Genomic DNA, 21,395 nt, shown 5'->3' on the forward strand with positions numbered 1-21,395 from the left:
CCATCTTTTGTTTACGTGACGCTTTGGCGTTTAACCAGACCCACTCTTTTGTTTACGTGACGCTTCGGCATTCAACCGGTTCAGCTCGTTTGTTTACGTTTGTTTACGCTTTGGCATTCAACTGGACCCAATCTTTTGTTTACGTGACGCTTCGGTATTTAACCGGACCAGCTCTTTTGTTTACGTAGCGCTTTGACATTCAACTGGACTCAATCTTTTGTTTACGTAACACTTCGGCATTCAGTCGGATCAGCTCTTTTGTTTACGTGACGCTTCGGTATTCCACCTGACCAACACTTTTGTTTACGCTTTGACATTCAACCGGATCTACACTTCTGTTTACGTCACAATTCGGAGATCAGCCAGACCTTCTCGAATCCTTACTTATACATCCGTTCGAAGCTGCAATCCAATCTCAACTGATGTTTGATACTTCTCTCCCGCTCTTATTTGTTCGAGCGACTGACAGATCGCAACGAAAACACGCTGAACTTGGTTTAGTCATTTCATGCGTGCTTCCTACTTTCAGATAACCCGTTAAAGGCTAGTATGCAGATCGGAAGGAAAGGGGTCAAGAAACAGCTTTACGAACAGCAGAACAAAGGAGAGGGAGCGATTTCTTGGGGCTTTTCTTCACCCTCGCTGACTTGCTTGCGCTGCCGCTGCTACCCATTTGATTTTTTTCTTGACCGATTCCTTCCGAAGTGCGTATACGCACTAAGCTACGACTCCCCTGTGGTGAATCCTAAATTGTAGTGGTGACTTTTCGATTACTCAAATGGAGAAACAAAATAATTGTTGTTTGGATTTGACGTTGGTCTACGATAAAACTCATCAATCTCTTGAAGATTGTAGTTCTGTAAGCTGTCCACTACCACCACTTTGTAAATTTGCACAACTCCTTCAACCGACACTGTACCCACCCCCGAGGCGCCCCCCGACAAAATCAAACATGTGTAACATTCGGGCCGCCAGTCGGCGTCGGCCACACCCAGATCCACTTACGTTCCGCACAACTCCAACTGTGCGTGTGATAACGATGATTACCCAGCGCGCGCTTCATCACGATGATGGTTGCGTGCTCTGCAGACCAGATGCTGTGACCTCTGTCAAAAAAAAGAGCTTCTCACAGAATGAAACTGAATCACATTCGTGGCGTGGCGTGGCGAGATATGCTTCAGGACAAGCTGACAAAAATAGAAACCTCTTAGTGCGGGCAGCAACCCTCCAGCTAACGAACATAAATTGGATTAGGGACGAATTGTGTCCGCAGGCTCCGACCGGCCGGTGAAAGCATTCCATCTTGCTGAATGGGGCGAAAAAGGACGCCATGGGCAGTTTGACACAGGCACCTAGAATATGCTTCATCTCCCACCCCGCAGCCGGGAAGTCGGTCAATTGCGACCCCAAACGGGTTGATTCTGACGATGAGAGGGGTCAAGATTGATGCTTAGAAAAAAGAGTGCGTTGTCATTAATTTTATTCCGGAAATTGAGGCTTTTAATGAGGAAACCATCAATCTTATTTTTTTTTTTTTTTTAAAGTTCATCATCCCGGTACGAGTACGAGTACTTATAAAAAGAATGTTTGAAGAGAGCTGGGAACACTGCGAGAACCCTCGAAACGGTTCTGTCAGTTGCCAGCTGTCAGCCGTAACTTTGACAGTTTGGTACACGCTTATTGCTAACACGGTCAAAGAACACCGCATCCGTCAATCAAACGATCCTTCAGTGTGAAAAACAAACTTTTCCGTTCTTCTCTCAAAAATAATCTGCTCTTGACATTAATGACGATGCTGATGAGAGCGTGCCGGAATAAATTTAAACGCTCTCATTAGCTGCCCCAGTCAGAGGATGATTATTCCGAGAAAAGTTTTTAATTTAGGACAAAATCTCTTAAGAGACTCAAATTTCCTTCCCTCCTCTTTCCCTATGTCAAAATCCAGCAAGCAAAAAAAGCTACCGGAAGCACTTCGTTCGCGTTACGTTTAACCTTCGCCCAACTTTTTTCACTCACGTGCTCGCCGGGTTGCCTACCTTGCAGGCGGGCTCCACACATACGTTCCCGCCGTTCTCGTTTTCGGCGACGCCCGGAAGCCATTGTTTCTTTACTCTTAAAAGTACTTTATAAGCTCACCCTTTTTCCACCCCCCTTCTCAACGTATGCAGCCGGGCCAAACTCGTTCGGAGAAGTAGAGCTAAGAAAACGAACTGTTCTTTTTATAGGAATCTCATCAAAAGGCAAATGAGTCTCGAAGGGAACCGCGCGTAAATTGAAAGTCATGAGATGATTTCAATTGGACCAATTACTTATGCCGATAATGAATTCTTCTTGGCAGCTGCTTTGGCGTAGATTTTCCTCAGAGTGTACTTCAAGGGGAAGGGGCGGGGTATTTTGGTTCGATCGATGAAAAAGAGCAAATTAAATATTTGGAAAAGCGCCCCTCAATGGCTGGAGGGAGATTTACTGAAAAGATTTCCTACGCGCTCGTTCCCAAGATGGATTGGAAATGGGAGCTCTGGAGAAGTACTGAAGAGTCACTCCAGGCAAGATGTCGACTTTGGGTTTGAATGTAGCTCCGAGGGATTATCTCTTATTCATGTGACTGAAATCGAATATATTGAAGAGCCATCTGTGTTATTGGAATTGAAGAACCATAATCTGTCATGTACATTTCGTGCTTGGTGAGAACCTCGTAATTTGATTAAAAGGAATAATTCTGATGTTTATTTTTAATATAAAAGGTCCAATAAACAAAATTTTCTTTTTTTTGTTTTTTTTTGGGTGTTTTTGAATAACCCTGACTCAAAGTGGCTTAAAAACACCCAAAAAGCTAAAAACTTTTTTATTATTTTTGAACCTTTGAAAAAAAAAATCTTAAATTTTGTATCAAATTTATGTCTCATTTAAAAAATAAATTACTGAAAATTTAATTCAAAATGTCTAAGATTTTCAAATCGCGCATAAAACCATGTTTTTATTTTTGACAGTTACCCATTTTCTGAGCTTTTAATATTATCCAACTTTGAGTAATTTTGACCCTAAAGCACACTTAAATCACAGGGTTGTCGTCAATACCGAACTCAGATTTGATTTCACTCAGATTCAACGAAAATTAGGTGAATCTGACAGTTTCTCCATTTACTCATGTTTTGAGTATGGTCGGCAATGATGAAAACTGAGTTTTTTTTTTTTTTTTAAATAAGGGTGTAGAGCTTTTTGAACGATGTTTATTGCGTTTCTTGTGTTATAAGGGAGCGTTCTTTTATTACAATTGTTTTGAAATTTGTATGGAAATTTTGCTACGAGGGGGGGGTCCAAAAATTCATATTTTTTTTTGCGTTACGTAATAAAAGAACGCTCCCTAAGTTTATATAAGACTTCCTATTCAGAAATTTACCAACACATTCAATGTATGTTTACAAAGCAGCTGGCAGTTTTTTTCAACGTTTTTTTTTTTTTTTTGAATACTCAAATTTTCAAAATTTACAATATGGATGGGTACCAAACGAAGTGCAGTTTGGTTTGTTTTTTTTTTTTTAAATTAAAGAGTTTTTTTGGAAATATCAAAATTTTTACAAAATTTCGCATTTTTCGAAAATACTCAAATTTTCTAAATACGAAATATGTGTATCAAACGAAACGTTTGCTTTTTCACTTTATTTTAGCAATTTTTGTAAAATATATTTTTTTCACAAATTACCTTGTTTATCGAAAATACTCAAATTTACTAAAAATGCAATATGATATGCATGCAATATGATATGGGAGCGTTCCTTCTCTTTCCTCGTATCAAAATTTCCATACAAATTTAAAAAAAAATATGGAGCGTAACACGGCCTTCGACCCCCCTTTTGCCCAATGAACGGTCTCCTAGTAAGCCTAGAAAAAAATATAATTCAACTCAAAGATGACGAACTCCTTCTCACAGTTTTCGATGCAAACAAAGGTCGAGCTCGAGCCTCGATCTGTTCCTGTGCCTGTGAAATATGTTAACTGACATTTGGCTACTCAGAAATTACTACTTGGGGCAACTGTCACATCTGGGTGCATTTCACTAAACTTTCAGTTGAAGTTTCAACCAATATTTTTAAACGAATAATGCAATAAGACTTTCTAGGCCCAGTGAAAAAAATATAATTTAACCCAAAAATGACAAACATCTCGTCACAGTGCAAACAATGATCGAGCTCGAGCTGTCACAGCCCTGCGAAGTATGTTGACTGACATATCGGGCGGCCAGTCAAAAAAACCAGCTAGAAGTCGCCTGACAAAAAACTTTTGCTAGAAAGAGATAGGAAACTTGATGCAAACAAACGTCCAGCTGTAATGTAAACATACTTTGAATGTGTTGGTAAATTTCTGACTAGAAAGCCTTATGCCGTCTTGTCAGATTTTCTTACTACAATTTTGTGTTGTATTGATACTTCATTCTCGTTTCATAAGCTCGGTGACAGACATAAAAAATGAAGTTTTATAGCAGCCCCCATTATGGCAACTAACGATAAACAACCCTAAACAGTGCTGCCATTTATGCCTCTTCTTTTACAGCCCAAAAACTCTCAAAAGAAAGCATCTCGAGTGCCGTTCGGCCAATAAAGTTGAACACCATCGTTTCAAATGTTTGCATAGTTCCGCCGAAAAACAAGCTCCGAAACTTTGATGGTCGCCCCGACGCCCGTTTCCGCCGAAAAATTTAGCAAAACTGCTCCCGTTAATAATTGATAAGATCACCGCTCTAAACATTCCGGCAGAGGCGTCACACGAGGGGCGCTACACTCCCATCATAAAGCTCTCGTTAGTCTTAACTTTCCAGCACTCACCTGGTTTTTTTTTAGTGGAAGCCCTCAACTTGAAGCGAGTGATTCCCCGAAAATGGGGTAAATTGAAATTTACGTTCGAAAAGCGGAGCGAACACCCCTCGGCGTGACACATCTGTCAAAGTGCCGCCGAGGGGCACCCACCCACCCACAGCACCCACCTAGACGTTCTTCGTCGAGTCAACGTAACAAATCACATCCACTTGGTGGAGGGTGGTTCTGGAAATAAGTTTTCGACAAAGGCCGATCTGCTGAACGGCAGGAAGAAAGTTGGCCGCCCCTTGGGCCGACTGAACACTGTTTGTTTGTGGTGTGATGGTGGACTCCACCCCCCGGTGAGCAAAAGTTTCACCTCGTCATAAATTCATAAAGTCAATTGAAAGTTTTGCGTGGGTTGTCGGGTCCCTCGGGGTGATGCTGTGAAAAGAAAAGCTTAGAATTCTTGAGAGGGGACGAATTTGAAAGAGCCAGAATGTGTTCATCTTTCGCATAAATATCTGCCGGGAAAATGCACTTATTTCTTTTTACTCAATCTGTTAGACCCTTTGAAATTCGTTTCAAAAATTATGGCAAAACTATCACCAAACGTCAAAATACTTGTATTTCATAAAGGGCTAATGTACCACACTTTCGGTCGTATTTTTCAATCAACCTTCATTCAATTGAAGCTACAAAGTACTGCGGGGCCAGATAAAGGGAAACCTCAACACAAATTGAATCCTTGCTCCATTTCTGCACCATCTGAGTTTCAATAAACCCAGTTAAACCAATTTTTCCATCACCAAGTTGACAGTCTTATCCTTTTTTTTATGCCATCTTTATCTTATTTCTCGATTGTCCGATTGCAGTGAATTTCTTTCACTACAACTGCTGCTGGTACATTTATCGCCTTGCACACGCGGCGAAATCTTCATCAATAATTCATAAAGCCAGTGCTGCCAGCTGTCGAAAAGTGCACTGCGAGAAATTGCTGTTCATAACTTTTCTTTGGGTGTCGCCTCCCCCCGTACGCTCTCCCCCTTTGGAAGAGGGCCGTCGGCGGAGTCAATCCAATAAGAAAGTTCAAGGAATATTTCAAAGGAAGGATTGTTCACGCCGAAAAGGTCCGGATTATTTGGGGACAGAAATTTTTTTTTCTTCTTCTTTGGTGATAGACCAAATAAGAAAAACAAATCATGTTTGCGAAACGCATTTTGGGACCAGAGTGCGATGAACGAAGGTTCAAGTGAAAGTGAATTTCAGGAAATTGTCATCGATTTGACTTCTAGGATTTAACGTTGAATACGCAGTTTTTGCTGCAAAATTCCAGAAAATGCGATGATTTGCGCGAGGGTGCCATAATGGCGTTCATCTGTCACATTTTGATGGCATGCAGTTAATACAACTGTACCATTTTGCTACACACATCCACTTCAACAAAGATTTAAAGCATTGCCATAATGGCGTCCATGTGTCACTTTTTTATAGCAACCCGCCAAACCCGCTCTGTTTGCGTTTTTAGACCAAAAATCTCCGCTCATCGATAATGGACATTCCATCACCCAAACACAAGTTTGTCCCTGCTAGCTTTAGGAACCCCTAAACGAGAAGTAGGTAAATCCACCCAACTGCTAAATAGCAAGATTACCAAATCTTTCCTTTCATGTTCCTTTGGGTGACCTTTTTTGGGAGAGGGAAAAAAATGTGGGTTGGGGCGCAAAATAATATAGTATGCCTACTTCGGGCCAAAAAACCGATCCGTCCACCGCAAGGTTCAATTTCCTTCTTCTTCTTCCGGGAAGTGCCAGGACAAGAATAACAAGACCAACAACAACAGTGAATCTCACCTAATTTGGCTTTTATTATTATGGCAAACTCTCGCACAAACAACTCAAACAAAACTCTCGCAAACTTTTGCCCCGTAAATGTGATTAAAATTTCATCAACCGAAAGTGAAAGTATTAAACAGAAGCGCGTTTGTCCCAACACAAAAGTGACGAATGGCGAGATCTGTTTTTGGGGGGTGTGAAATTGGCGAAATAAATAACATCGGAAGGGGGGGGTGAACAAACTTGGCCAAAGCAACCAGATATTGCCGTCGTCGTCGTCGATGATTGATTATGGCGGCAGTGAGAGGCGACAAATCGTGACTGGAAAAGTTCTTGTGGCTTTGGGGGGGTTGCGGAAATGTCAAGTGGGTTTTGCTGGTTTGGGGCTGTGAAGCCGTATGCATTAATTACCTTATTTGGTCGAATATGGACAGGGATAGTAATAAAATAACTGAGTTTTGCGTCAAACTGAAGTTTTATATAAATTCATAACAACATTTATCAAGTTAAAAAATTGATGATCCAACATGAAAAATTAAAACTGAGCGTAAAAATCATGCCTATTTCAACCCGCTTTCCCCTAGAGAAATGTTTCACAGAAAGCTCACACCAACTTCGGAAAGCTTTCCCAATGTGATCTAAAAAAAGCTTTCACATGTGAGCGTCCGCCTAGCGGCGACTGGTACAAGCTCGTAGATCATTGAAAGGTTTCGCAACACATCCCATGCTGCCACCTAGCGGTCACTAGTGAAAGCTTCACCGTGAGCGTAACAAGCATAACAATGAAGAAGCTTTCCAATCTGCCTTCAAATTTTGATGTGCGCCGAATGGTATGCAAATCTGCTGATTACAGTTTCAAAAAAAATCGTTTTCAACTGAAATCAAATAAGGCGCCATCCACAAATGACGTAGCACTTCAGGGGAAAGGGGCGACCAGGTGTTGCAGTCTACATAACCTTTCGGAAGCTCCGGAAGTTGTGTGTTTTGGCGTTTCGTAGAAGTGCTTTTACAAAGTGTGTACCAAGTACACGTATGCTGCACTTATAAACAGGAATTCTAGACTTTGTCTCAAGAATAAACTGTTAATTTATAGACAAATTTCCAGAGGATTAAGAACAAAATTCTGAAAATGATTCTGAAACTTCCTCCCTGGTTCAGCACCAGTGAACTTCATCAATAAGCCGTAGTTGACACTTTGGATGTTATGTCCAATAAGATAATTGATGCATTTCGACAAAAATCATTGCAGTTTTCAGCTGCTTTGTACATACGACCTTTTGAAAAAGTAAGCGAGATATTATTTTTGTTTTCGTGCAATCTTACTTGAAAAAAACAACTGATTATTAAACAACTGAACTAGTGTAAATACATTTTAAAACACTTTTTTCATTCAAATGTTGTAATTATGGCTTGTTATTCAATTTTTTGCGTTTACCGTGGTTAACCAACATCAAATTAACAATAAACAAAAATTTAGAAATTTCAAAATATGAAACAGTTTGTACCTTTATCTAGGGCGAATCAGGACTACAGTCTGAATAGGGACAGCACATTTTAGAGCAGTTAAAAGCTTCTAATTTGGAAATCGATGTACACATATTATTGCTCTAAATGTGGTATACCCGAAACAACTCTAAAATATCAAAATATTAAACTGCAACATTGCTAAAACAGCTGTCCCAATTCCCCCCATGTGTGTCGATTCGCCTCAGATGACGGTACTCTATGGCCCGAAGTCGTCGTAAATATATCCAATCCAATCAAGAATTTTCTATCTTTCTCTGAATTAGAATAATTTTTGTATTCTAGAGTTATGTTTTGTTTGAAGAATTTATGAATCTAAGAATTTAATTTATTTACTATCTCCCTCAGTTGCACAGTGTCTGCGGCACATTCTGAAGTTCCGCGCAGCGTGTACCTTCGAAAAAAACGGACAATAGTTTCTGGAATTTTTGCGAAAACATAATTTTCCCCATATAAATTTGAATATCTTTTCCCTACTCTTTAAGTGAATGGAAGAATTTATTGTTCAGCAATTTAAAAACAAAATTTCATATATTTGTTATTTCTTTTTTTTTTAATTTTCAATTTTTGAACTCTTAAATTTTACAATTCTTTGATTAGGGGAAATATACCCTTTCTAATCAAACACCTATCTTCGTCATATGAAGAGTTTGATGCTCGATCAAACCTCCAAAAATACTTTTTAGGCCATAAACATACCAGCAACAGCACCGCCTCGAGTAAGCACGCAAATGTATGTAATTTACTGGCCAAAAAGATCAAATTTAATGCACTTTTGATCATAATTTCTATTTTGCGAGACACACATCCACACGCAAGATGTGAGGTTAACTTCTCAACGAATGTCGCCATAAATATCTTTTCACTTGCGCTAACGTTTTTTTTTTTTTTTTTATTATAGAGACTTTACACCATTGTGCATTCATCTCTTCAAGGTGAATAGTGGAAGAGGAAAGGTTACAGAGTTTTAAATCACTTGTCTGGCTATATTTCAATTATTGTTACCATGCTTTTTCTAAAGATTTCTGTCTACGTTTCAAATATTTAGCGGAAAATTTTGATCTTAAATTATCAAGTTCTTCAATTTTATCTTCGTCCTCTTCCTCCAGGGATTTAACAGTTATCTCATAACACTTATTCCTATAATATTTTGCTTTTATGACATCTTCGTCTTCTTCATCTGTTGTTTCTTCTTCAGCCATCTCTCTTCGTTTTGTTGTCAATTCGTCATCCGCGTCCAAATATGCTTGTAAGCGCTTCCGGGTTTTGCGAGTGTGCTTAGAAAGCACGGTCTCGAATCCATCGTTGTCTTCTTCGTCAATTTCATTTGTTTCCATTGCATTTTGTTCTGGTTTACTGTTGTTGCTTTTACTGTTGCTGCTGCTGCTACTTGGCTCAGATTCAATTGGTGGTGTACTGCTTTTTTGGTTCACCTTTTTAGTTGAATCCGCGCATTTTTTGTTCTTTGCTTTGAGTTTGCAAAGCGTTTTTTTTGCCTTTAATCGTCACTGTTGCAGCAGCATTATTTACAGTGATTGATTTCGGCGTTGGCTGTTTCATCAACATCCGCAGGGTCCGAACTCCATTCCTGGGAAGAAGTTAATCCAGCGGTCGTTGGTGATGGTCAAAATTTCGCCGTATTTACTCATCACTTTTACTACGTCGTCATTGCTTATGCCTAGAGGTAGGTCAAGCACACGAACTTCCGTAGCGTTGTTGTCCAGGTAAATCGGGATTTTGCAACCCTGATATACCAGAGGTTTGTCGATGATGGACGAGGCCACAGCTGAGTCGGCGAACTGCAACACGGCTATTCTTCTTCTATTGCATAATTGCAATCCTCGCAAGTTTTCTTGGTTTACTTGAAGGTCTGCGAGGATTTTTTTACAAGCTTCGGGCTTGGTTGGGTATGGAGTTGACAAAAATCCAGAACCACACTGTTTTTGTCTACGGTGCACATTTTAAAAAAAGCGGCGACGCGCACACAAACTGCGGACTGGCGTTGATAATGCGACTTGTAAGGTCGGCGGTTACTTTGCAACTGACTAACGTTTTCAAACGCTTAAGATATAAAATTGCTTCCAACTAACGGCAACATGTTCTTTTGAACATTATTTAGTCACTCACTTGAAAAATAATCCCGAAACATGTAAATAATAATCAAGCGCCATTGAAAAAACAACCGCGCCAAGTCTTTTGACATTTGACTTTTGACGACCCATTCCAATCGAAGGCTGAAGAAAACCGAGCGAGAAGCGAAGGCAAATAAAGAACAAAGGGTGGCCACCAACACCACCAGCAGCGCCTGTTGGAGTGAGCCAGTGCTGCCAGGAAACTTTCACTATAAATGCTACTTTTCGTGAGTGTTCGCTTGAAATTTCATCAATTTTGGCAGCGCTAAGCAGAGAGCTGGAAGAAAAAAGAACTCAGCAGAAAATAGGAAAATGGGCGTGTCCCAATGCACTCGACAGATTCGAATGCATTTGGGAAATATTTTTTTCAAATGCTTGTAAAAGAAATAGCATAACTTTTAATAAAAGTGAAAATAAACAGAAATGTTCACAAAAAGTTGCTCTACTCGTTGGTGTACTTGGTTTTAGCAAATTTCATGGAACAATCCAGATTATCCAGCATCATTCAAACACGACCGCTTATTAGGCTTAGAATGAGTATATTTCACCTATTGAATTTTTATTTCTGGAGTTTTTTTGAAAAGGTCCACCAAACCAAATTTCCAGTTTTTGCTTTTTGGGTGTTTTTGAAACCGCGTCAGATGCTTATGCAAGCGGAGAGGATGTCGAGCCGCTGTCAGTAAGAGCCACCTCCATAAGCTTGCGGTTGTGAGAGCAGAAAGGAGTACTCGCAAGATAGCGTGTAAAATGAGACAGAAGATTCTCTCCGTTCGACCCAGGTCAAGTGTATTTAAAAACACCTTAAAAGCAAAAACTGAAAATTTGGTTAATTGGACCTTTTTCAAAAAAAAAAAAACTCCAGATTTTAGATTTTGAATCTTTTTATTTTTTTCTCCCAAAAACCTCAAGCGCATGCACTGTCACACTCGCTCAAACCGAACTGTCAACTTAAAAAAAATCAAGAAAAAAATACTTCCCGGCCTTTTTTCACAGAAAGTATTCTATGTAGAGATCCTAAAGAGGGAGACTGGTCGAAGTGAATTTGACGTACCCAAACAGACACGAGTTTGACGTATCCAAATGAGCATTTGCCTTTACGCCCGGCAAAACTTACCAGTGTTGCCAAGCCCAAAACATACATTGCCAGATCGATTTAGCAAACTTAGACCAGTCTCCCTATTTAGGGTCTCTAATTCTACCTGACAGGTCATTCCAACTATTGTATTTGTTTTTGTCAATTTATTTTTATGCATTAAAATAAATAAAAAAAGTGGTCAGAAATGGTTGGCATGAGCAGGTTAGACACTTTGTTTATCCTTCGACATTTGTCCATTTTAAATTGTTTTGCTTGAAACAATCCTGAAAATTAGCAACATAAAAATATTTCGAAATAAAACTAAAAGTTTAGCCAAAGATAAGCTACGCTACTTTCGAACGACCCCATAGCAAGCTTTCGCAACTTTTAAACTTTGGCGCCTTTTTCAAAACAGCTTTCGAAAAACTGACAACACTTCCGTAAAAAATGCGCGCGCCGATACCAGGTCCAAACTTTGAAAAGGACGCATCAGCATTTTTGTCAGTAAAGCATCGCGTTCTCTGACGCATTTGAGCACAATAATGAAATCATTGACAAAGATATTGTTTTAAAAACATCACTGACCATCTCGAACTACATTTTGCGTCGTTTTAATCTGATCTGGTGTTTGGTATCATCTTTCAACATTCCTGCACGCCCTTTTCAAACGACGCGCCAGACGTTTTCTCTCTCTTTCGTCAAGTCGCGCCTGACGTCAGCGCCGGTCAGTCAGTTCATTGTTCTTCGTTTTTTTGCTCGTGAATGATGCATGCGCGTCGCGAGGCCGAGAAAAATCCCGTTATCTGGCGCGGACCGCGAGTGGTCGGTCAAGTGGCCGAAGTGGACGCGAACAAAAACCGTTAATGAACAGTTACGCGTGTTGTGTTTTCGTAAGTTGCATGAATATTTTTACCGTTAGTTTTGCATGCTTCAAGTCTCGGAGGTGGGGAAGGTGGTCAGTTTGCTGCGAGGCGTCCTCTAGTCAAGAGAGAGAAAAAGTGGTTCCGGCGGCCGCCAGGTTTCCGGAGGTTCCAGATTGTGCGTGTTTGCCCCCACCCATCAGTGTCGTTTGTTAGATTTTTGGTTTTAACGAGTTTTTAAGTGTTGAAAAGTAGAAATTTTAAGAGAAAAAGTAGTGAAGATTTTCTTTCCAAGTTGTACTAGAGAGAAGAAAGAAACCTGGCGGAAAAGTATACCGGCATGGCGTTGTCACCGTTGGCCGTGTTCCTGCAGGAGAGCAGCAACACGAACGACTTTTTCCGGAACCTGGCCATCCAGCAGGAGCTCAAAGACGAGTGGGTCCTGCTCGACCGGGAGATTTGGGTGAGTCGTTTTCTTCTTCTTAGGTTCTGCTGGTTCGAGACTAACTTTTTGGAAGGGCTTGTGGCGTGGTGCTGTGGTCAATGTTCTTCACAAACTCAGGTGATGGCTCTCAATCGCTTCATTCACAGCTTGTTAAACGAGTTTTCCCCGTTTGCTTCACTTTTAGCTCAAAATTTTCGCTTCCCGAAAATAAACCACAAAATTCAATTTAATCCGGACCATAAGCTGACGTGACACGGAACGGACGACAACGACTACGACTCCAACCCTCGGGACACGATTTTCAGCCCTTCCCTCTGGGGTTCAGACGAATTAACCTGTTTAATACCAACGCAGCGAACCCGGCCACGACTCCGTCGAATGACGAGAACTGACCGGACACTGGGCTACGAAATTAATTGCCATCGTTGGACCACCACTCCGGCGAACCAAAAGCTGGCCACCCAACCAAACACACACACGCACGCACCTCCACCTAAATTTATGCGAACAATTTGCCCTTCCAAATCCAATTTATCCGAGGCCCTTGTGTGCGCGAACCAAAGTGGACAAATCCTCCCCCAGAGGACCAGCAGGACCGTCGTCGTCATTATTAAAAAATCGCACCTCCGAACATCGTTCTAATCGCGTGGACCAGGACCGGGCCAGCATCCATGGTGGGACGCGCCAGATTGTAATGCGATTTTGTGCGCGATGAACAGGGACGACGCTGCTGCTCGGGTTCCGGCGATAAGCGATTACGCGAAGCTCTGCCGGAAGTGTGCAGCTAGCGGGACGGTGCGAATGCAATTTGCCACCCCCCTGAAAGCTCCCTCGAAGGCGGAGGAACGTTTCGCTTTTGTGACGGATCAAGCTTGTGGAACTGCACTCGCCCAAATTTGTAACACCTTAAACATTCTCAAACTGGCATAATTTGTCTTAGTTGATTCTAAAAATAGTGTTGTCCCTCGATTATCCTTCCTGATTAACCCAAAAACACACTCGGAAAGTAGCTGCCCGTTCAACGGACCGGAAAACGATAAATTTTATCCCTTTGCCATGTCCCGGGGGGCGACACACGCCTTGCCAAAACCGACCGGAATAGATTTCAATTGTTGTCGTCGGCGAGAACAAGCGAGAGAACCTGACTTTACATTCCCTGCAGCTGGCCGGTGATTTGGGCAAAGGCATTTGAATCAGGTGCGGCGCAGAAGACGACGGTTTGACACGATGGGGAAGCGTTTTGTGGGGGTGAGTTAAAACTCGCTGTTTTTTTTACAAATTATATTAAATGCAAATGCCTAAAATTGCAACATTGGTTTGAAATAACATCCGCACCCCTTTTTCGTTAGTAAATAGTGTAGAATTTATAAACATAGATTGTTGAATTTTTTTTTTTTGCTGTGATGTTTTTTCACTTTTCCAGAGTTTCTTGAATTTCTGATTTTTTTGAATTTCTTTAATTTCCTAATTTTCTTGCAATTTTAAAATTTCTGAGGTTTTTTTGCATTTTTTAATTTTTATTTTTCTTAGGCCCCCCTTCAAAATTGGCCCGAAAAATCAGGGGGCAAAAAAAATATTTTTACAATAAACTTCAAAATTTCAATGAAAATTCAAGTGCAACCAGCTGAAATCAAATTAAAATACATTCTTCTGCATTTTAAATTATTTTTAGCATGTTTGGGTTTATTAAAAAATCTTAAGATCGATGCATTAATTTTCGATGCAAAATCTTTTTTTTCGATAGAATTTTTGTTTTTTGTCAGATCTTAGATTTTTTGAAAACTAATGATTGCAAAACAACTGAACTAGTGTAAAATTTATTTTAAAACACTTTTTTCATTTAAATGTAAGACTATGGCTTGTTATTTAAATTTTTATATTTTTTTATCAGGACTAAAAGGGCGAATGTTTCTTTTTCTTGAGATTCTTGAATTTATTAAATTTTATGTTCAATATATATTTTTTTTGATTTTTTTTTTGTTAGAGATTTTTTGTTTGAGAAATGTTTTAACTTTTGGATTTATGGAATTCGCAGAATTTTTAAAGTTTATTTAATTTATTGCGTTTTAATTTGAACCTGTTTAATTTTTTTTGCAATCCTTGAATTTTGTTATTTTGCTTAATTTGCAATTAAAGAATTTATGAAATTTCTCGCATTCATAAAGTTTCTATAATTTATTTCACGAAATTCAAGAAATTGCGAATTTCTTGAATTTCGTTATTTTCCTTAACTTGTAATTATTTATTAATTTAAATATTGTATTTCTAGAATTTTTGAATTTCATGAAATACTAAAATTTGTAAAATTTCTTGAATTCTTCAAATTTCTTGATTTTTTAAATTCCTTGCATTTTTGGAGTTTATAAAATTTCTTGAAATTATTGAGGATTCTAAACTTCTGCAAATGTGAAAATCTTTCGATTATTTTGATTTTTTTTAAATTATTTTTAAATTAGGGCTTTTTCTTGAAATTTTAGACTTTCTCGAAATTTTTAAATTTTTACATCTCGTGAAATTACGTAATTCTAATCTAATCTAATCTAACACAAATGCAGCCAGTCCGATGAAAGCATGCTGGAAAGTCTTGTGATTAGATTACGCCCCAAGCACTTTTCTTGTCAATATTAATAATTGCAATACATCCGAGATCACCCGAAAATGTAATACAAAAATTTAAGCGGCCAGCCCTACTGCGTTGTGTTTACCGCAAAGAGGATTCTGTGAACGGATCACATTCCACAGAATCAACAGGGGAGGAAGGATGCGTGGACATACCGTACCAAACGCTCCGGATCAGTTAGGTGTGGTGTGTTAGTGTAAATTTGGCAGATAATTATATTTTTAGGGAGAAGTGGAATTGGGCAAAATGGGATTAAGGAATGGGAAAGTGAGGAAGGGGTAGGAGGGCTATTGAATTTATAGTATAATAATATAAGGGAATATAATCATTTAGCAAATAATGATGGAAAGCTCTCACCAAGAATCAGCAAATCTTAACATCTTCGAAAGACACAGCCAGATTGTGTCCCAACCTGCAGCTTCTAAGTTCTAAGGAGCCGCCAATCAAGCCGCATCAAATCAGCCAAGATTTCCTCGTCATCTGCGCGATTGAGGCTCTTTCCCAGGTCAGCGACGTCTTCCCGGACATGCAGCAACGCAACGCGAATCCCGGATATCTCCACCATCTCCACCTTGTCCACTGCCACTCACAAGTTCGTTTAGAACTAGCCGATAAGAAATTGACGGAAATCCTCAGAAGACGAAAAAACGCGGAGCGAAAAATCAAACAAACCGGACGCGACCATAGCTTACTGCGATCCTTACATCTCGTGAAATTACGTAATTTTTTAAATTTTGTTTATTTCTTGATCTTTATTTCTTGTTTTTTAATTCATTTAGTTCTTGAATTTCTTACATTCCTTAAATTTCTTCAACATCATAAATTTCTTGCATTTCTACACCCACCATAGAAAGCCGAACCACCACGAAATTGCGTTCATTTGTTCATTGAAACAGTTCATCCCATTGAGTGGCCCTGGGCTTTGTCATAATGAGTATCATAGGTTTGATGCTTATTTGGCAAGGAGTATGATTTGATCCGATGTGGAATTAAAATCGAAGTTTTTAGTATATTGCTGAAGCTTCCTTTTTTACACATGGACACCACTTCATGCTACGAGAACCCACTTTGACGCAGTCTCAGGGCTTAATCGATGACCGGTAAGCTGTCATCGAGACAAGGAGGTTCTCCGATAGTGGAAATATCACATTTGTACAATGAACCGCTACATATATGATTTTTCCCTATCTTAATGTGGGTGTCATGTTAGGATACAGGTTTTTAAAAAATCAGTTTTTGTAGAATTTAGGATTTTAACTATAAATATCTACTGTTTATACTTTGCATTTAGTTATTTAGGGACAAAATTAGTAATAGTGAATTTAGTAATTCTATCAGAATCGGTGATTTTCATTCAAGTTGCATAAAAACCATTCTGATTTGTGAAAATTTCCATAGAGTCTCGATCAATCAATAGTGAAATGATATCGGACTAAATTCGTTGATCCGTTGAACTAACGACTGTCGGATTATGATTGTATCGACCATTGTTGCGAATCGAGGATCTACTGGAATTCTGACGATCAAATGGTCGTCTCTTTTTCAATTCACGACTTGAAATGTTAATCTATTTTTTTTAAGAAGCCAGACAGGTTTTAAAAGAAACGTTCTAGATTTTTTTGGCTATTAATTAAAATGTCGGGGATTTGAGATAAGAGTAGCTTTCGGATATGTTACTTAAAATCTCAATTTTATTCAATTCAAGTTAGGTAGTTATCCGCAAATGAATATTTGGACTTATATGAATAATTGAACATTTTGGACTTATGAATAACACACAACTGTGCATTTATTCTAGAGGCAGATCCATACAGCGTCAGTGTTTATTAGGTCGAAGTGTACTAATTCATTGGCAGATCTGGTTCTAGTTGTAATGTACGACAAGACTACTGACGGACGTGACAGGACGAGGGCCCAGTTTAGAGGTTTCGACATCAACGATGTGCGGCTGGATCACCCTCCCAAAAAAAAAAAAAAAAAAAAACACAAAAAAACTAATAATTTCATTTATTCCGGGCCTTCTTACTTTGAATCACAATTTCAGATTTTCTTTATTCAGTGTTAATCTTAGATTACCGTAACTGCACTAGTCATCCAAGTTCTTACTACTCACACCAACACTAATTTTCTTTCACCTCCCCCCTCCCGATCCCCTATATCTTCCGGTGGTGTTCATTTGGTATGCAATACTAGTTCGGCCACTACCCTTTTTTCCACAAGAAACCGGACTTGGACTGACTTGAGGCCGCGTCCCCCACCTTGCTCCGTAAAACGAAAACGAAAACGAATGAAACAGTTCATCCCATTGAGTGGCTAATAATGAAATCAAATCACTCAAAGTTAATTTTGCGAGTGACTTTTTTTCGCTAGTTGCTCATCTCCTCTACTGCCAAATGACCATCACCACGGGTATGAATCTTCAAGCAATAGAGGAGAAAAGCAACTCGCGACAAAATTTTGAGGCTAGGAATTTTGACAGGTATGATTTTCATAAAGTATTCGCCTCCTTTTCTCTCCCACAGAAAACCTGGGAACGAGGTAGCTGTCAAACTAGGCCAAAATGTTAAAGTTACTCACAAAATGAACCTTGAGTGATTTGAGTTCATTTCTGACGTCACGATTTTCTCCTCTATAGAAGAGAAAATCGTGACGTGAATTTGAATTTGCTTCCGATTACGCGAAACGTCATAATCCGAGTTTTTTTTCGTATTAGTGCCCGTGTGCTTGTCCGTGCTTCTGGCCGTGTTCGTGTACGTGCACCTGACCACGTAGTTGCCTGTTCCTGGTCGTTCCCGTGGCCGTGCTCTAGGCCGTGTCCTTGTCCGGACTCCTGCCCGTGTTCGTGCCCGTGCTTCTGGCCGTTTTCGTGTCTCTGGCCGTGTAGGTGTCTGTTCCTGGCCATTCCCGTGGCCGTGTCCTTGCCCCGTGACCAGGAGTGTTTGTGTCCATGCGAAACGGAACATCCGGAACAAAATTATTATTTTAATTGCTAAGTGCCGGAACTGACACCTGTCAAAAAAGTTCATTCGGTTGTTTACCTTTGAGGTTAAGTTCCGAGCTTTTCTCCTTTATAGAGAATTCTTGATTTCTGTATACCTAACATTTTAAAGTAATAAAATTTAAAAAAAATCAAAAATTTTAAATTTTAAATATATAAAAATGTTAAATTCTTTAGTTCTGAAATGCCGATTTTCTTGAAATTTTGATGTTATGAGAAATTTAAAATTCATTTAACAGTCGTTCAAGATTTCTAGATAGTAAAATTACAAGCTACCATCAACAAAAAAAATCACCATCGAGTGCGAGTGAATTTCATGAAATAATTTTTAAAACTTATTTCTTTTCCTTTTAGATGTGTTGGCTTGGCCTCTTCGATCGACTGTTTTTTTCTGGGTTTCTTAACCAGGCATGAATTCGGGCTCTATTTTATTTGTCTAACGGCAAACCGTGTAACAGGCCAGGTTTAGATAGATCTAGACTAAATCCAACCGTCCTGGACCCGAATATCGCGGTTACGAAGCCGGATTCCTCAATAAAAGTGAGATATTCAAGATGGCGGCAAAAAAAAAAAAAAAAAATCAGACCATCCACATTAACGACCCCCGGGTCTTTTGTGGTCTCTATTGTATGTTTCTGCTCGAACCTAGGGGTCCCAAGGCTTGAATGGGGAGAGCACCCAAACCTCTTTTTACTCCAAGGAACCTTCCACCCCAGTGTTTGAACTGACGACCTTTGGATTGCGAGTCCAACCGCCGCCAGCGATTCCTCCGGAATAGGCTTGGTTTGGTGTGTTGTTTGTACTTATGGCATGGAGACAACTCCTACACCTGGAATGACTTAACGGCCTAACAACCAAGGCCGGGGCCGACATTTTACTTCCTCATCCGATGGAAGGTTGCAATAGGAGCGGCCGTGGCTGACTGGTTACGGTGTTCGCTTTGTAAGCGAATGGTCCTGGGTTCGACTCCCATCTGCTCCGATGGCGCTAAGATGGCGGCCAATATGGTCGATTTAACAAATTTGGGGTAGCTGAACCTGGATATGATTACTAGAATCGTCCAGAGTGTATAAACCAAAATGGCGTACAATATGGCAATGGGATTTATGCTCGGTTAATTCCAATTATAAAACATCACTACTTCCCCGGACAGGGATTGGATATTTTACGCGCCTGCTGCCTTCCTTGGATGTGGTAGCAATTTCTCAGGCTCCCTCTCCGGAATGAACCCTGATTCCCCGTTACCCGTTGCAACCATGGTAGTTCTGTGCAGATCCGTAGCCGGTGCGAGTCCTTTCGATCAACAAAAATGTCCAGATTTCAACTCAAGCGTTACGGACGAAGATTGGTTCGACGAGGTTCCAGCATTTTGCATGTATTAACTCACGATTTGCCACTGTTATTCAAGTTCTGCTCTGACCCACTGCCAGATACTTTCCATACAAGCATCCTGCAGTTGGTAACCCTAACCGTACTGCTCCCGATTACTGTCAAACTTCAAACAGTCGCGCGGCGTCGCGTCGCGGCCATCATTAAATCGTGGGCTCCCGAGCGCAGTCACTCACTCTCCCGCTCTTTCTTTCTCTTTTCCCCTCTCGTTCTCTCGCTAAATTCTCTCTGTTTTCGTTCTTGCGCGTTGTGTTCCGCGAGATTTGGAGAGCGAGATAAAGTTCGGGGCATCTTCTGAACCTGGGCTGAACTTGAACGCGGCAGAAGAGTGTCTCGTCGGGGCTCTTCAGTTCTTCACCAGCCGCCTCGCAGTTCGGATCGTCGTCTGCGCGTTGGGTTCGAAAATCGTTAGGTTCGTTCGAAGGGTTACCAAGATTTGTAGGGGCTTCCACAGTGTAGTGAGTTTTGAGAAGCCGCGTCGGTTAAGGTGAATTCGTTCGTCGTTTAGTTTCTCGTGGAAAGTGTCAAATTTGGGAGGAAATCAGCGTGCGAAAGGGCGTGCGTGTGATTGTGTGTGAGAGTTGAAAGGAAGAAGAGTCTCCTCGCGGCTGTCAAAAGTTTGTGGGAGCGGAAGAAGCGAGGAAGGGAAGAGAGTGCGCAAATGTTTATGTAAATTTTTCATTTTGCACACGCACACTCACGCACAGCAGCCGGGCTTTTGGAGGTTAGGAAGGCGAAAGAAGATTCTTGTAACGGAGAAGTGTGTGCGTGCGGGTTGGCTCGTCTGCGGCGCGTTTGATAACAGCCCTGGAGACAGCAAATTATCTGTGAAAAGAGGAAATTCTTTTGAAAAGTTGGTGTGAGTGATTTTTGGCAGATCCAAGCAAAGAAGAAGAGCAAGAGCTGAGTGTCCAGCTGAAGGCGCGCGCGTGTTTTGTTTTGGGTCGCTCACAAGCGCCTGGGAGAGCGAGAGAGAGAGTCACTCACGCGAGTTTGACAGTTTCGGTCTGTCAAAGCTGCTGCTCGGGAAGAAAAAAAACACACACGGAGAGCAAGTTCAGCAAGTCCTCCTCCACGGGCAAACACTGCAAGAGACCCCGGAGAAGAAGCTGTGCGTCTGGTCCAAGGGAACCCGCTGCCAGGATCAGGATCTGGTGTGCTGCCAGTACGAGTTTATTCACGCCAGTGACCACATCCGAGCAGGTCCTGGGAACGGCAGGACACGCTGATTCGTCATAAAGTATCGCGCGCGAGTGAATTTCAGTGATTTATTTTGCGTCACTAGAGTGAAGAGTGTTCAGGAGTTCCGGAACAGCTTCCGGACAGCAGCTGAACAAACCAGCAGGAGCACAAGCTCGTCTTTTTCGCCAAGGATTACCCAGAAAGGCTTCAAACTGTGGGGCTCAGGAGCATACTTCCTACATCCCCAGGGGATGTACTTTCCGGTGAGAATCACGGCGCAGCATCCTCTTTAACATCCTTTTTTCCCCCTGTACTGCTACTTGGATTGTATAATCGACCTGACAAATCGCTGTCAGAAAACCATCAACAAACGAATAACAAATGACAGACTCCAGGATCACTCCGGAACCATTTTCCCAGAATCCTGTGTGTGTTTAATGCATGTGGCCTCCCCTGCCTTGGCAGTAGAAGAAGGCACAGCTCGATGTTTTTCTCCCAACTCCGTTTTGCTGGTCTGGTCCTGCTGCTGCAAAACACAAAAC

General features: G+C 40.7%; 1 protein-coding gene across 11 annotated transcripts in view; it reads left to right on the forward strand.

Moving 5' to 3' along the window:
- The window catches only part of LOC6044582 (RNA binding protein fox-1 homolog 1), a 520,873-nt gene that overhangs the window by 135,970 nt on the left and 363,508 nt on the right, over window positions 1–21,395 (forward strand). The window contains exon 1 of one of the 11 annotated variants that reach the window (XM_038261812.1): window positions 19,981–21,116. The exons of the other annotated variants lie outside the window; for them this stretch is intronic. Within the exon in view, the coding sequence (XP_038117740.1) occupies window positions 21,105–21,116 (12 nt within the window). The 5' untranslated portion in view covers window positions 19,981–21,104. Of the gene's footprint in view, window positions 1–19,980; window positions 21,117–21,395 lie in introns of those variants that run through there. 11 annotated transcript variants of the gene reach the window in all.

Source organism: Culex quinquefasciatus, chromosome 3, assembly GCF_015732765.1.
Source record: "Culex quinquefasciatus strain JHB chromosome 3, VPISU_Cqui_1.0_pri_paternal, whole genome shotgun sequence".
NCBI classification, from domain to species: Eukaryota; Metazoa; Arthropoda; class Insecta; order Diptera; family Culicidae; genus Culex; species Culex quinquefasciatus.